The sequence below is a fragment of the Leiobunum rupestre genome, chromosome 10, assembly GCF_980474605.1.
Source record: "Leiobunum rupestre chromosome 10, qqLeiRupe1.1.hap1, whole genome shotgun sequence".
NCBI classification, from domain to species: Eukaryota; Metazoa; Arthropoda; class Arachnida; order Opiliones; family Sclerosomatidae; genus Leiobunum; species Leiobunum rupestre.
Genome location: NC_143393.1, coordinates 22,387,449 through 22,404,544, shown reverse-complemented (window position 1 = coordinate 22,404,544; position 17,096 = coordinate 22,387,449). Strand labels below are relative to the sequence as shown.

Sequence of the window (17,096 nt, the reverse complement as noted above, 5' to 3'; positions counted from 1 at the left end):
TTAACCCATTTTTAAATTCCCTGACTTTTTAGGCCCATTATTAAATTCCTCGACATTTCCCCGACTTTTTAGGCCCATTATTAAATTTCTTGACCTCTCCCCAACTTTTTAGGCCCATTATTAAATTTCTTGACCTCTCCCCAACTTTTTAGGCCCATTTGTAAATTCCCTAACCTGTCCCTGACATTTTAGGCCCATTTTTAAATTCCCGAACCTTTCCCTGACCTTTTAGGCCCATTTTTAAATTCCCGAACCTTTCTCTGACTTTTAAGGCCCATTTTAAATTCCCGAACCTTTCCCTGACTTTTAAGGCCCATTTTAAATTCCCGAACCTTCCCCTGACCTTTTAGGCCCATTTTTAATTTCCCGAACCTTTCTCTGACTTTTAAGGCCCATTTTAAATTCCCGAACCTTTCCCTGACCTTTTAGGCCCATTTTTAATTTCCCGAACCTTTCTCTGACTTTTAAGGCCCATTTTAAATTCCCGACCCTTTCTCTGACTTTTTAGGCCCATTTTTAAATTCCCTGACGTGTGACAACCAGTGTCGTAAATAAGACCCCCGCAGGAGGGCCAGTGTTTCAGGAGGCCCCTAAATCCCTATCAAATAATATGCTACATACCGACTAACCTTCCGAAAAGAGGGGGGGGGGGGCTAGGGTGTCTTAGCCACGCCACTGGTAGCAACCCGGTATTTATATACTATCGGAGTTAACTTACAAGAAAATATCACCTAGCTCAATCGCCTGGTAAGTAAGTAACCCAAAAAAGAACGAGGAGACGATGGAGAGGAGAAAAAAGAGTGAGAAGTTTGCGAGAGCAAGTCGGGGAGTATAAAGAGCGCTTACCCGTCCGACGAAATCTCCGATGCCGGGATTAGGGAAGGGTGCGTATTTGCGATAAATGTGTCCGATCCGGGAGCAGGGAGCGTCCACCATCTGGCCCCCGCATTGCCAAATCTTGAAGGAGAGCTCGTACTGCTCCCCGCCCCACACGTCCAGGCCCTCGTCGTAACCTCCCAACTCCCAGAAGAACTTCAGATCGATGGCGAAGAGTCCTCCAGCCATCACCGGACTCCTTGCGTGACCAATGACGGGGACACAGCGAGAAAGAAAACAGACCAGGAGGAGGGTGTTAAAGAGAGTATACAAAGAGAAATAAAACTTTTCGCAATTAAAATTCCCCCATTCTTTTCTCGAGGTAATTATTGAGTTTACGATTGGACGAATTTCATTAAATCGTCACACGCTCCGAGGAGCAAACGAACTATCGGACACTCCCGCTTCCTTCCCTCCGGAAGAAACACGCCGGTCCGGATCAAAGTTGACGAAGCCTTTTCATTCCCGGCGTTTATCAACGGCTCGTTAAACGTCACCTAGTAGCGACGGTGTTTGTTGTTCGTATTTATTTCAAGGGTTAATCAGGCTATCAGGTTACGCTAGTACCCCTGTGGTGCGCTTTACCCATTACATCGAAATGTTGCGGTTAGAACACCTTTACAGGCGAATGGCCTATTTTTGATCTAATAATGTTATGGAAAAGAATCGGTTTGATAGTGATGGAAATAGCACATTCCATAAGTCTATAATATTGTTCTATAAGTTTGCCACTTTGGGGAATATTTTACTGAGAGCTAGTAACGGAGTGACGTCATCACAAGAAGAAAATTTCCCCCTAGCGAGGCGCTGTCAAAGGCTACGTGTGACGCGTTAGCAAGCGGACGCAAAACGGCGACGAAGCCCGTAATGCAGTCTGTCTTCTGAATAGCTCTCAGTAAATGTTTTGCATGTGAAGAAAAGGAAGTGTCACACTTATGTAACAATATTACACAGTTATGATATTCCTATCAAATTTAAAATTAAGGTGGTACTTTCCAAGTCATCGGACACTAAAACTGGCTTACTAACAAAGGAGACTACCCGTGGTGGTTATCACCGATTTTGTTGAAACTCGGTGGTTAGGTAGACGTTATAGTAGTATGAAAATTCGCAAAGGGAAAAATTGCAATGGGCTTTAGTTTTCCTATGGCAACCGAAAATGTTTTTGACCTATCCATTTAAAAAACATGGGATTTTCTCGGTTTAACCAAATTTTGTTAAAATTTAACCAAAATTGATAAATTTTACCCAAAATCCTTGATCAATTTTACCCAAAATAAGTCAAATTCATCTGTTTGGGTAAGTTTTGAAAGTACCCTGTGGAACTGAGAAAATCCCATGCTTTTTTAAATGGAATTTTTTGTTTTGAAAGATCAAAAACATTTTCGGTTGCCATAGGAAAACTCAAGCCCATTGCAACTTTTCCCTTTGCGAATTTTCATACTGCTATAAGGTCTACCTTACCCCCGAATTTCAACAAAATCGGTGATAACCACCACGGGTAGTCTCCTTTGTAAGTTGCAAAAATTCCAAAAATAATTAAAATTTTTTAGTTTGAAGTTAATAGCGCAACAATAGGCGAAACTATGAAGTCCAGGGGGTCTGAGAAGATGGTAGTCACGTGACTTGTAGGAGAATTGCAGCGACATCTATCTTCTTAAGAAATACGAACTATTATTCATTTTATTTTGCTAATGGCGGTTCATCTATATTTTCTAATTATTATTATTATTATTTAAAACATCTTGTAATAGGAAGGTGTAAGATAATAAGGAATATTTTTTTCTTTACCGCCACACGGCCAACTATGAACACGAGTTACCGAATTGAAGTTGGCTGTGAAATGGTAGTCACGTGATTTTGTTTTCCAATTTTAACAAGTTGGTTAAGACCAAATTTACTTTATAGTTTCGCCTATTCAAGTTGAAATACCTTCGCTTACCGAATAATTTACCGGTACAGTTTAAACAAATAACGGTAAAAACAAACCCGATAAACCATATACAGTTCAATGATTATCAAATGTTCGAGGAGTTTCCAAATAGTTATTTAAATTTTTTGGTTTGACTAGTTGAAGTTAGTCGCGCAACAATTGAAGTTGTAATACCTTCGGTAAGCGAATAATTTACCGATACAGTTTAAACGGATAACGGTAATTACAAAGCCGATAAACCCGGGAACCTTATACGGTTCAATGATTATCAAATGTTCGAGGCGTTTCCTAACAATGCAGGCCGGTGTCGGTAATAATTGGCAACTGGTATTGGGACCAATCCGAGGTAATTGGGTCTGCAACGGGAAGTCATCCTTACTTGAAAGGATCGGTGGGCCGTTTCAAGTCTTCCGGCAACAGAGGAAGCCTTTTGTAGTAGAGCTCCCAGTCGAAGGCCCCTCTGGCCCCTTCGTCCTGGGCCCGGTAGGCGAAGGTTTCGTAGTCGATGACGTCAATGAACGGACAAACCACCGTTTTACGATCCAAGGCGATCGGCTCTGCGGGGAGGAAAAGAGGAGGGGGTCGTCACCAATTGAATTACTTTTAGAAAATCATTTCCCGTTATTGCTACTGCTTTTAGAAGCGGTTTAATGGCCGATAAAATTAGGAAAACTCTTTGACGCTTTATGGGGGGCGCAACACCTGCGGGGAATTGTGGTACGAATGAGGCGACATCTCGAAGGTGACGCCGATATAAAAGGGGATCAAATTTTATTATTATTATTACTATTGAAAAGGAGTGAAATCCCCGAGGCTTTTACGTAGCGGGGAGAGAACAGACTTTACCCAATCGCCAGCCCTAATGTCGAACTGTTCCTTTGGCAAAAATATTACGCGAGAATGGTGCAATTTTTGGTCAGCAAATTCGATTAAATGCCAATGGGGAAAAGTTTTGAGGATTATTGTTTCAGTTACAATAACTTTCCCACCACCAGCGCCAATCTATCGGAGACACGATTTGGAGTCTGGTTTGGGGAACTACACGTAATTTTAATATCGTGTTGATGCTTGTTGTTTCTAATTTAAATATTGATTTGAAAATATATTGCATTCTATTAAGGTTTAAAATCGTAAATTTAAATCGACTACAGCTTCAGTTTAACCCGGCCACCCGAATTAAAGGCAATAAAAGTCGCTCTGACTTGAGTCGAGGGTGGTGCCAAGCGGATTATTCAAATTACTTTATATATTGATAGATTTTGTATGTTGCCCCTACGTCGCAAAAATATGAAATTACAATTATACAATTTTAAAGAAATACAATTACACAAATTTGGTACAGTTTACAAATTAATTTCTAACTACAATATTTAGTACTAAACAAATTAACTGAATTTATATGTGATTAAAACATTTTTATAATGCGGGATTTAACACAAAGTTCTACAAGCTGGAATCGAACCCGGCTCCTCTGGCTGCGAGGCGAAAGCACTTACCACTCCGCCACCCCACTCATAAACTAAACTGAACTTCTAACGGAAGAAGGTGTACCTATTTCCCTAGTCATTTTATTCCGCTAAACAGTTTAAGGGGTTTTCCCCCGAGCTCTTCGGTTTCCCCTTCCATAAAAACTTGTTGAGGTTAACGGTAATAGTTAGTGTAGGTAGCTGTTGGCTCGCGTGGCATGCAGGGCTTGCCACCACCCTCCTACGCATTGTAACCCGGCCACCTGAATTAAAGGCTTCAAAAGTCGCTTGATGACTTAGGCCTAAGGTGGTGCCTTGGGTATTAGCCTAGCTGATTATTATTATTATTATTTATATTCAAAGACCTATTTAAAGATTTTTAAATGTTTGAGTAATAATTTTAACCCTCACCCATTTGAAAATGGGGTAACGCCATTATAGAACGATTTTTTTAAATACCCGAGATCTTAACAAATGGCGCCAGCAATCTGAAACATACGAATTAAATCATCTAAAAACCATGAGATTTCCTGAGTTGAAATTTCGTTTATAATTTTTACATAAAACATCGTTTCAAATTTTGTTAGATGTTTCTTTTAATAAATCAGTTATTATTTATTATTTATTCCCTTCCACCAAAAAAATTCAAATAAGCGCCATCTAGTATAAATAAAAGCATTAAAACCGAACCTCTAAGGGTTTCCCTCTATAAATGTTTGTTTCCCTGTAAACCATTTGCAAATCCGAATAGTAAACCAATTTAAACGTAGACAGTTACCCGTTGTTATCGACGTTTCCTTCTGATCCAAGCCAACCAAAGGGATTTCATATCTTATTAACTAGTTTAACTAGACGAAATATTACGACAAATATTTACAATTAAATCTTTGCTAAGAGCGCTAACTCGTTGCAATCCAAATAATCAACCATCTCAAACTATATTCCGACGCTTAAGTGACATTCAGTATAAATGAGGTTACAGTCTGTGCCATTCTATTGTTGGTTTAGTCATTGAGTGTGTAATCTAATTAATGCCAAATACTTGGAATGTCTAAGCCATTAAATTGGGAATAGTACCGCTAGAATGGCAATTTCAATCTGATTTCCGCGAAACAATTTTTGCAAAATTGAAAACTCTATCATTTGTTGTTGGCGCCATCCGCTGTTAGCGGCGGGAACTATATCCCGTACAATTGAATTAATAGTACTAGTGGACTTTGAAAGTGATAGGTGGCGCCACCCGTATAATGATAGAGTGGAGTCACGGAGTGCGCTGACTCGAAATTTCAGAATTTGTTTCGCGAAACCACGGCTCCCGAACGCGCCTTTGTCATTCTAGCGGTACTATTCCCAATTCAATGGTCTAAGCATCAATTTCCATAAATTCAAATGTAACACGTTACGGGATTTTTTCACATTGATTGGGTGGCCGAGGGAAGAAAACTTACTCGGAAACCACTAGTTCTAGTTTGGCTTAAGACCGCATAATTAGAAATTATATGCTTACAAAAAGAGCAAAGAAGCTAAGACAGGGTTCATACAACTAAGGGAGTATCCATTAATTAAGTGAAGTGATTTTGGCGATTTTTCGGTGAGATGTCGTGAGATTTGGCTCGACCTAATAATATCACGTGAGATTTTCATTGTGTAGGATTTAGCCATATTTTAGAGGAGAAACATGTTTTACTTAATTTAACCCAGTTTTATCGCAATTTTACACTGTTTCTTGCGGAAAAAAATTACGTTATATTTGCCGAAACCCCCCTCTCCTCCACGTGAGATTGGGTGAGATTCAGCTCGACCCCCTCCCCCCCCCTAAACGCCTCACGTAATTAATAGACGCTCCCTAATTTCCCTAATATTTCCAGCTTTCCCACGGATATTTCCCCGATTTTTCCAGATACAGGATAACCACAACCTTCTTAGAATTTTGACGCGCCCCATGTATTTATGAAAATATACGAAAAATATACATTATCGCTGCACTAAATTATTTATAATTTTTTCAAGAAAACAGGCATTAAACCTTAAAAAAAATAATTAAAAACCGAATTAAATCAAATAAATTGATGTTTTTGTTTTTTTTAAACCAACAACCGAGCCAACAACAGGGTTGGAAAAAAGCCGGTTTTTAAAAAAAAAATCCAGACCAGTGGTTTTAATTGGCTATAACCGTTTTTTTTCGGTTATAACCGGCTAAAATATAAACAGTGCCTTTTACTTATGTAAGTAGAAATTGTCTGTAGTCATTGTCGTAAATAAGAAACTAAACAAATAAAGCGAAATAACTATATAAAAAAACTGAATTATTTTGATTTCCTCGGGATATTCCCCCTAGTTTTTGTGTATGACAGCGAACTTTGGAACTTTAAACCTACCGAAAAACTGGTAAAAGTAAACCGTTTTCTAAATATGAAAAAAAAAACTAAATTTCTAAATAAAAACTATTAATTTACTAAAATATTCATATTGTTATTTTTTTTTTAAAAGCCACAAAAATCTGGATTTTTTCAAGTGGCTATAACCGGATTTAACCAGGTGGCCTAAGAAAATCGTACTGCATATGCACAATTGCATAAAGGGAAACAAAAGTTTAGAGCGAAACCCTTAGAAGTTCGATTTAAATGCTTTTATTTATGCCAGATGACGCTAAAATCAGCTTTTTTTTGTGAAAAGGAAATAAGCTTACATACAAAAGTTCAGATCAAGAAAACTTCAGAGTAAAAAAGGAACACGAAAAAAAATCGGATAATTTAACATTTTTACTTTTCACACTGTTGGCGCCATCTGGTAAGACTTCGGGTTCATAAAAAAGTCGCCTCTAATGGCGTTACTCCGCAAGAAAGGATCTTTTCTCTTATCAAATGGTTTATAAACGAGAGGGTATTTAATTCGAATGAATAAGGCTTAGGGTAAGTGCCGGAAAAAATGAACGTGCTATAAAGAATACCAAACCATGTGAAGAAAGAAAAAAACTATCGTATTAATCAAGACACTTTGAACGGGCGGTAAAAGCTCTACCATCCACAATATACGGTATCAGGTCCGAAAGCAGCGTTGCCAGTTCCTGAAACTCAAATTATCGTACCAGAGCCAAAAAATTTTCGATTTCAAAAATACATTATCGTACGCCTGTAAACTGGCGGCATATTTGAATTTTTCTGTGAAATAAAATTTATTAATCACACTTAAAGTTCGACGGATTGAAAACTTACCTTTAAAATTCTCATTTTTTTCTGCCAATTTAAAATTATAGTAATCCGAATAAGCCATTTAGGTTACCATAGAGCCTTCTAGCGGCGAACGCGATAAGTTCGCCCAACTACTGGATTTCTGTCTGCTAATTCGTTTACTCACAGTCTAGAGTAGAGGCTAGACTGTGAGTAGACGAATTAGCAGACGGAAATCCAGTAGTTAAGCGAGCTTCTCGCGTTGGCCGCTAGAAGGCTCTATAGTAACCTAAATGGCTTATTAACGAAAAATATGAAAATATCGTACGTCCCAAAAATGAGCTCGAAATTATCGACGTGTACGATAATTATCGTACGTCTGGCAACGCTGTCCGTAAGTCTATTTAAGAAGATAAAAAAACGGCACCTACCGAGTAAAGGAGGCAGCCAATTAACGTTCGCTTCGGTGTGGGAATCCAAGAAAATAATGACGTCACCCGTGGCTTTCTTGGCCCCCAGAAGGCGGGCTCTAATTAGGCCTTCCCTCCTGTTGGCACGTACTATTTTCACTATCTTGAGTTTACGGACGTAATCTTCCAGCGGGTTTTTTAAAAAATCTGGAACAAGAGGAAAAGAAAGCGGGAAACCCCAAAAGAAGATTAGCTTTTCTTACTAAGCTTTTTACCTACGCGCCGACGCGGAAAGCGCTTCAAACTTACGAAATCACCACTACCGTTTACGTAGTTTACGCCGCTAATAATGCAATATAATACCAAAATGCTTTTTTTTTCAAAATGCAAAATACTTTCTCCATAACTCAAAATGCAAAATACCAAATGTATTTTCAAAATTGGTTTTTCTAAATGCAAATTGTAAAATGTAAAATGGTTTTTGCAGCTCAAAATAAAAATACAAAATGCATTTTGAAAATGGTTTTTCAAAATGCAAAATGTTTTTACAAATGCACTGTTTATATCAAATTACCGGACTTTTCCAGGTTTTATTTTGTTTAATCTTATTTTGTGCCAAGATTTTCTATTTTTTACCTATATTTTAGTAAGTTTCCTATTGGCAACCGAAATTAACTCCCTGATATTTCCCTGATATTTAGACTTAGTTTTTCAAATTCCCCGACATTTCCAGGAATTCCAGGTACCGTGGCAACCCAGTAATCATTTATATTTTTATTAATAATAATTCATTACTAATTTATTATTATTAATTAGTAATAAGTAATAATTGCGTAGAGATTTCGAAACCATCCTCACAACCAGCGTGGGAAATAAAGGCACTGTACGAATATTCGTCTGCTTCTAAGTAAGTGAGTCACTGACAAGGAGAGTACCCGAGGTGTTTATTGCCGATTTTCTTCAAAGTCGGGCGTAATGTAGACCTGATATGAGATACGAAATTTCCCAAAAGGAGACGTTGCACTACCCATTCGATTTGCTATAGCAACCGAAAATGTTTTTGATCACTTAAAACAATAAAATCTCCATTTAAAAAAGCATGGGATTTTCTCGGTTTCACAAGGTCCTAGCTACGAAAATTTGGAAAAAATTTTAAAATCACGAAATGTGTAATTTGGACCACATTTGGGTAAATTTTATCAAGTTTGGGTAAATTGAAACATTTGTAGGGTAAATTTGTAACAAATTTTGGGTAAAATAAGGGAAAAATCTTATTTTGGTTGTAAGTGGTCAAAAACATTTTCGGTTGCCATAGCAAATCGAATGGGTAGTGCAACGTCTCCTTTTGGGAAATTTCATATCTCATATAGGTCTACATTACGGCCGACTTTGAACTAAATCGGCATTAACACCTCGGGTACTCTCCTTGTTAGTATCGCCATCTATGATTATTTGGGAGTAAATAGCAGACGAACGTTTGTCTATAAGAAGCGGCGAACAAAATGAAAAATGTAAAATAGTTTCCGACAAACTCAAAATGCAAAATACTTCTTCTAACTCAAAATGCATTTTGAACAAACCTAACCAAGACTGTATTCAGATTAGCGGAGAATATGTAGCCGCAATTATACCCTCTTGTTTTGAGAGAGATCCGAGGGGCTAACCACTTTCTAAAATTCTGTACACCGATTACAGTTTCAAGGCTAGCTGCGTTCTCCTTGTGTTTGTTGCTCCTAGCTTTAAAGCGACTATGAACTAAATAAAAAAATATTCGCTAAACCCGCCATTTTTTAACGTAACCAGGGTGGCCAGGGGAAGATAAAATAGGAATTTTAGAGGCGAATTATAGGAAAATATAGGACACTAAATAGGAAAATACAGGAAAAAAAATAAGGTAATTATTGCATATCGGTATGCTTTGATTCATATAACCTGGAATATTGATAATTTTTGTACACTGCTTACTGGCGTTATTGGATCACTTACTCGATTTGCAAAACCCGTATATTTCAAGATTTTGTTCGAAAATGGCAGTTTTCACTAGATGTTCTATGACACGTATAAAAAATATTTTTCGTTTTCAAAAGACCGTGAAATTACAGGAAAATAGGTGAAAATAGGAAAGAATTAAAAATATAGGAAAATATAGGAAGTCTGGTCACCCTGACGTAACTAGCGCCAATCATCCCTAGCTTTTGTTAAATCTGGTGGCTGAAATTTTAAATTAATAAATCCACCATAAACAATGGAGGTTAATACACAATTTAGGGTGAATTTTGGTAAACAACACTAATAAATAAACAGCCTCTATAAGAATGTGAAACCTTTAAAAGGCGATGTCCAACTTGTTATCCCTTTCATCTCGTAAAAACGTGGTCTTGGCCAGCCATCTCCGGTGGTTATCTGATGGGGGGAAGGGGACAACTGCCTTCCCCTTTTAACGCATTTGGGATTATTTGAGAATTCACAGGACGCGGAAGCGAACCCCTGTTAGCTTAGCTTTCCCACCCCACACGTCCGAGCTTCTCCGCAGGGGCGAAAACTTTTCCCAAGAAAAAAAAACTTTGAAGAAAAAAAAAGAGTAAATCTAATCTATCTTTGATAGCGTTTTCCTAAAAACGCGCGCCGGTTTTTATTGTTGATGGTCTTAGAGGCGCGTAACGAGCCAGTGCCTCTATCTTACGGCGAGCAAACCATTCTTTATGGGGACAAATTTCGAATTTTTTTCTAGCCGAGCATAAAATGGAGGAAAATTTGTTTGTTTTTCGGAGAGACAATACAGTATAACAAAATGCGGAAGAAGAAGCCCTTCGGAATAAAAAAGATTCGAAAGAATGTCGCCCTTAATGAGATATAAACTAGACGTCCGGGGTTTCAAATCCCTAATTCGCTTTCATTGTTAGTATCAGATTTTTTTCACGTCTTCTCCATTGTCTTATGAATATCATTAACTAGGCGTACTTTTCTTTGCGTTATAATTTAAATAAATGGTAATGCGTGTGAAAATGTAAAGCGAGATGATAAGTACTTGGCTGAGAGAGCGAGTTGACTACTAGTTGACTCGAAATATTCCGCGTTTGTTTGCTTTGTCCGATTACGACCGATCAAATGGCATTACGACCGATCAAATGGCATTACGACCGATCAAATGGCATTACGACCGATCAAATGGCATTACGACCGATCAAATGGCATTACGACCGATCAGATGGCATTACGACCGATCAGATGGCATTACGACCGATCAGATGGCATTACGACCGATCAGATGGCATTACGACCGATCAGATGGCATTACGACCGATCAGATGGCATTACGACCGATCAGATGGCATTACGACCGATCAGATGGCATTACGACCGATCAGATGGCATTACGACCGATCAGATGGCATTACGACCGATCAGATGGCATTACGACCGATCAGATGGCATTACGACCGATCAAATGGCATTACGACCGATCAAATGGCATTACGACCGATCAAATGGCATTACGACCGATCAAATGGCATTACGACCGATCAAATGGCATTACGACCGATCAAATGGCATTACGACCGATCAAATGGCATTACGACCGATCAAATGGCATTACGACCGATCAAATGGCATTACGACCGATCAAATGGCATTACGACCGATCAAATGGCATTACGACCGATCAAATGGCATTACGACCGATCAAATGGCATTACGACCGATCAAATGGCATTACGACCGATCAAATGGCATTACGACCGATCAAATGGCATTACGACCGATCAGATGGCATTACGACCGATCAGATGGCATTACGACCGATCAGATGGCATTACGACCGATCAGATGGCATTACGACCGATCAGATGGCATTACGACCGATCAGATGGCATTACGACCGATCAGATGGCATTACGACCGATCAGATGGCATTACGACCGATCAGATGGCATTACGACCGATCAGATGGCATTACGACCGATCAAATGGCATTACGACCGATCAAATGGCATTACGACCGATCAAATGGCATTACGACCGATCAAATGGCATTACGACCGATCAAATGGCATTACGACCGATCAAATGGCATTACGACCGATCAGATGGCATTACGACCGATCAGATGGCATTACGACCGATCAGAATGCATTACGACCGATCAGATTGCATTACGGTAGATCAGATTGCTCTGCTTAATGGGCTTAGAGCTTAGGAAATATAGCGCCATCTGCTTTAATATCCATCAACTACACATGTGAAGAAAAAGCAGACGACTTTTGAATTTCAATGTTTTTCGGTCGAAACTTTCAGCTGTTGTGCAGAGATAATTTCGAACATTTATTTAATTTAAAACTCGGTCAGAAGGCGGCGATACTTGTGACCCAAATTTTAACTACGCACGAAGCCTATAATTGTCTCGTAATATCAACTAACAAGGAGACTACCCGAGGTGTTTCTCCACGATTCTTTTCATACTCGGGATTGAGTAGACCTTCGTGTACCTTGAAAGCTCCGAAAGGGAAAAGTTTCAATGGCCGTTCGTTTTGCCATGGCACCCAAAAAGGTTTTTCACAACTCAAATTTAAAAGCTATCTACTTAAAATAGCATGGGAACATCACGGATTCCTATTTAAAAAAATAATAATAATAACAAAATTTAGGCAAAAAAATTGGGTAAAATTGATAAAATACAATCCGTGATTTTGCCATGCTATTTTACGTAAATAAAGTTTAAATTTGAGCTGTTAAAAACATTTTTGGTTGCCATGGCAAAACGAATTAACCATTGAAACTTTTCCCTTTCGGAGCTTTCAAGGTACACGAAGGTCTACTCAAGTTACCTCAACCCCCGAGTTTGAAAACAATCGGGGAGAAACACCTCGGGTAGTCTCCTTGTAAGTACGGTATTATAATGATATCAGCGATGTTGCCCTATAGACTAAATGATAAATGCAGATACGTACCTTTAGAACTAAAATCATCCACCAGGATAATTTCTTTGAGCAATTGAGCAGGAGCGCGGTCGAGGACGCTGAAGACTGTCCTTAAGAGAGTGGTCCAATGTTCATTGTGGAATGGAACGACCACACTGGCCACGGGCAGCTCCGTTAAGTACATCTTGGACTTGCACCTGTTTGCGAATAAATGTACGCCATCAAATAACCGATTCACCAATTGCTTACAATTATTTTCCGCGATTTCAAGTTTTTTTTATATTAGATTTACTTTCCGAGGAGTGGAATTAAATACTCATAATTAATTACAAAAACTAATTTTAACAGTATTTAAGCGATATTTTACGTTATGTTTATTAACAAAAGTTCAACTCAGGTAAAATACAGTGTTTCAAAAGGTTATGAAAATTTTTAAGGAGTTGTGGGGGTGAGTTGAGAAGTATGCCTGTTTTTCCCCCATTTTCCTACGATGAGTTAAAAGAACGCCGGAGAGCTTCAAAGTTTGGCCTACTAGCCCCTAGAAGTAGGCTGCAACAAGCGCAAAACCAAGCAGCGGGGAAATGCGAACATTAAGGTTTGGGTTCGTGTGATAGGTAAAAAAGGACTTTGTAAACAAATTGAGGTTACCAGCGTAAAAAAGTAAACTTAAACAGTATTTAAAGTCCCTGCTGCTTGGTTTTGCGCTGACTGCAGCCTTCTTCCAGGGGCTAGTAGGCCACACTGTGAAGCTCTCTGTCGCTCTTTTCACTCATCGTAGGAAAATAGGGAAAAAACTGGCATACTTCTCAACTCACCCCCTAACCACTCCTTAAAATTTTTGCCTAACCTTTTAAAACACCCTGTATACAAAAATAAACCTGAAAAAGTATTACTTTTAGCGGTTTTCAGATAATTTTAAATTTTACGTTTCCCACTGTTGGCGCCATCTGGTAAAACGTCGGTTATTTAAAAATCTACCGCTAATGGCCTTACCGCCGTGAAACGATCTATTCCCTTGACAAATGCGCATATAAAGCGAATAATTATCTACTTTCTCTTTAAAAAGAAATGAGTAATTAGGAAACAAGGATTAAAAGTGACTTAGTCTTAGAAGTCTTTTGGTCACTTGAACTAATCAACAAATTTAAACTGCTGAAAATACTTTTCGGGCACGTAGAAATTTAATCTTGCATTATAAAATTTTCCATTTTAAATCATCCCGTGGAAATCAGGAGAGAGACGTGGGGGAGTTTCCAAATCCTCTCCTCGAATATGGTTAAATTTGGGGATTAATTAATAATATAAACCCCGTAGATTTTATACCTAAGCATTAAGGATTAATAAATTGAGAAGTTAAGCCAGCGCCCTTAAACATGTAGGGGGAAATTGTAGGTGCGTAGACGTTCCTTCGCGCGTACAGCCTGTACCTCATACAAGTCCCCCCCCTACGCGTTTTCTGACGCTAGCTTAACCTATCAAATGTCCACGAAGCGGGTTGTATTATATCTAAAAATAAAATCTATATAATTTATAAAACCATCAATTTTCCTATCACGTCAGTCTTCTAAATTAACTCTTCTAAAAATCTACATTTATCTACATCAAAGATGACTTATTAAAAGCAAATGAGTGCTATCCAAACAAGACATTCCCTCCGAGAAAAACTAGAACCCAAGGCCTTTTCCCCGTCCACGCTCTCCGCAATTCCACGTCGAAAGCTAAAGGCTAGGGAACAATTCCATCGGGAAGTTTCGTGAAACGTCGACAGTCTTGACAAGAGTGACAAATTAAGTGACGCTCCAATCGAGTTTCGCCAAAGAACGAGAGCAGCCGAGAAAAAAAAAGTACTCTTGTATCCCCGGAAGCAATTTTTAGTAACGCGTGTCATTTCGGACACTTTTAAGTTCAATCCCCCCTCGGTTCATTCCATTTAAGTGGCATCTGATCTCGGAGGGAGGGGGGGGGGGGGAGCGCCTCTGCCCCTTCCACCAATCAGCGAGGGCATTAAAAATGAGACGGTCGGACGAGGGGCGTCGGTAAATAATGGGCCCAGTGGCGGCCAGGGCGATCAGATATCAACGTGTCAATCGATGGCCGGCGATCTTCCCCGCCACGCGCGCGCTCATTACTACGAGATATCGACGGACAAAAATAACCATTAATTAGACTGGATGGAAGAGAGGATGGAGCAGGATCTCGGCGCGCGCCAGAGAGAGGTCGGCTCGTTTCTCTACTTCCAGGGAAATATGCTGTACCAAAAGTATATCACAAATCTGACGAGATAAGTGTACGTATAGTGTGTATTCACGAGGCGGGGCTTAGTCCCAATTTCGAATTTCCCGCGTAAAGACCAAATCGCCATCTCGGATCGGAATGGTTTTAAAAAACGTCGGGCGGCCATATTGTCTGTGATATCTCCTAGTCGCTAATCGTGGTGCTATTAATTTTTTTAATTATTTTAAATAAAGATAAGGATAAATTTTGTGCTGGATATGCCGAAGGCTTTTCTGGGAGTGGTAAAATTAGGTATATGCGAAAAATATGTATTTGCGGAAATATAGAAATTTGTTGCCTTTTTTAAAGTCTACACCTTGTTTACCAATAATCTTCAGCCATAAATACCTTCAGAGCACTGATTTTTTTTATAACGGCTGGAACTTTGAAAAAACTCATATCTAATGGCTAGTAGCGTCCATTTCTATTACCACAACCTTGTATTGCACATTTAGACATTTTCACCAGTTATCTGCCAAGGCTTAGAAACACAGCTAAACTTCCAAAATTGTGTTAGACAAAATGGCCACCGGCACAACTCACGATAAAAAAATTCACTCGTTCATCGTCATCAAACGTCATTCGTATAATACGTCACAAGAATACACACTATAGGCTATCAGAAAATGAAACGCTAAAGTTGCTTTGTTGAGATTATTTTTGGCGTTACTCCCAATCCACATCACGCTCCTCCCTTTCCCAAGAGGAATTTTTCAACGGGAACTATTTTCCCTCCAAACTGCATCCCTGCTCAAAATATTTATTCCTCCACTTAACGACGCTAAAAGTAAAATATAATAATAATATAAATAATTAATAACAATATTATATTATTAATTATTATATATAATTAATGAAATATTATAGGTACATCATGTGCTTTTTTGTAACAAGTGCATTTTGGTTTTTTCCTCAGTAATTGTTTTTTTAATAAGTGTATAGATATATAAAAATATTAATATAGCTAACTGTGTAAAATTTCAGTGTTTTTAGTAACATTTTATTTTACAAAATAAACAGTTTGAACTGAATTGAATTATATTAAATATAATAAAATATAATATAATACAATATAATAAAATATAATAAAATAAAATAAAAATAAAATATAATACAATATAATAAAATATAATAAAATAAAATAAAAATAAAATAAAATATATTATAATTAAATATTATATTATAATTAAATATTATATTATAATTAAATATTATATTATAATTATTTTATTTTTATTAAATATTATATTTTAATTAAATATTATATTTTAATTAAATATTATATTTTAATTAAATATTATATTTTAATTAAATATTATATTTTAATTAAATATTATATTTTTATTAAATATTATATTTTAATTAAATATTATATTTTAATTAAATATTATATTTTAATTAAGTATTATATTTTAATTAAATATTATATTTTAATTAAATATTAATAGCCCTACTATATAATATTTATATTCTTGATATTATGTGGTATATGACAATTCAGGCCTGTTGCTAATTTAGTGATTTAAGTGACTAACCATTTTTAAAAATAGTGACTGAAAAGTGACTAAAAATTAAAAAAAAAATAGTGACTGAAAAGTGACTAAAAATTAAAAAAACAATTGACTGAAAGTGACTAACAATTTAATTTTTTTTCACGTTTTTATAGATTAAATATGATATACTAAATATCGGTTGATAGTTTTTATTGAATTAAAAAACCAAAATTAAAAATTACTAAAATATAAAGCGCAAAAAGTACGTAACAATATCAACCGCATTAGATTGCCATTTTGAAATTTTAAGATCACGTGGTACAAGCGACCTTGCAAGACTCCCTCGGAGTCTCTCGAGCTGATTGATACGCGCGGAGAAATAAAATGCACTGTGGAAGGGTATCGAAAACCTGTCCTCTTAATTTACTGTCCATGTTTTAAGTGAGAAAAGTGACTTAGCAACAGGCCTGTCACAATGCACCTATGAAATAGTTTTAAGGTAATTACTATAATGATGTATTTCGCCATGCACCATTTTTTCTTCATGAACGTCTT

General features: G+C 37.5%; 1 protein-coding gene across 2 annotated transcripts in view; it reads right to left on the bottom strand.

The window, feature by feature from the left end:
- The window catches only part of LOC149925057 (putative polypeptide N-acetylgalactosaminyltransferase 10), a 152,157-nt gene that overhangs the window by 13,589 nt on the left and 121,472 nt on the right, over positions 1-17,096 (bottom strand). For both annotated transcript variants that reach the window (XM_090159969.1, XM_090159968.1), the window contains exons 3-6: positions 12,805-12,971; positions 7,877-8,062; positions 3,189-3,366; positions 847-1,075 (exon numbers count right to left, since the gene is read on the bottom strand). In XM_090159969.1, coding sequence (XP_090016095.1) covers positions 847-1,075; positions 3,189-3,366; positions 7,877-8,062; positions 12,805-12,971 — 760 coding nt within the window. The remainder of the gene's footprint in view (positions 1-846; positions 1,076-3,188; positions 3,367-7,876; positions 8,063-12,804; positions 12,972-17,096) is intronic.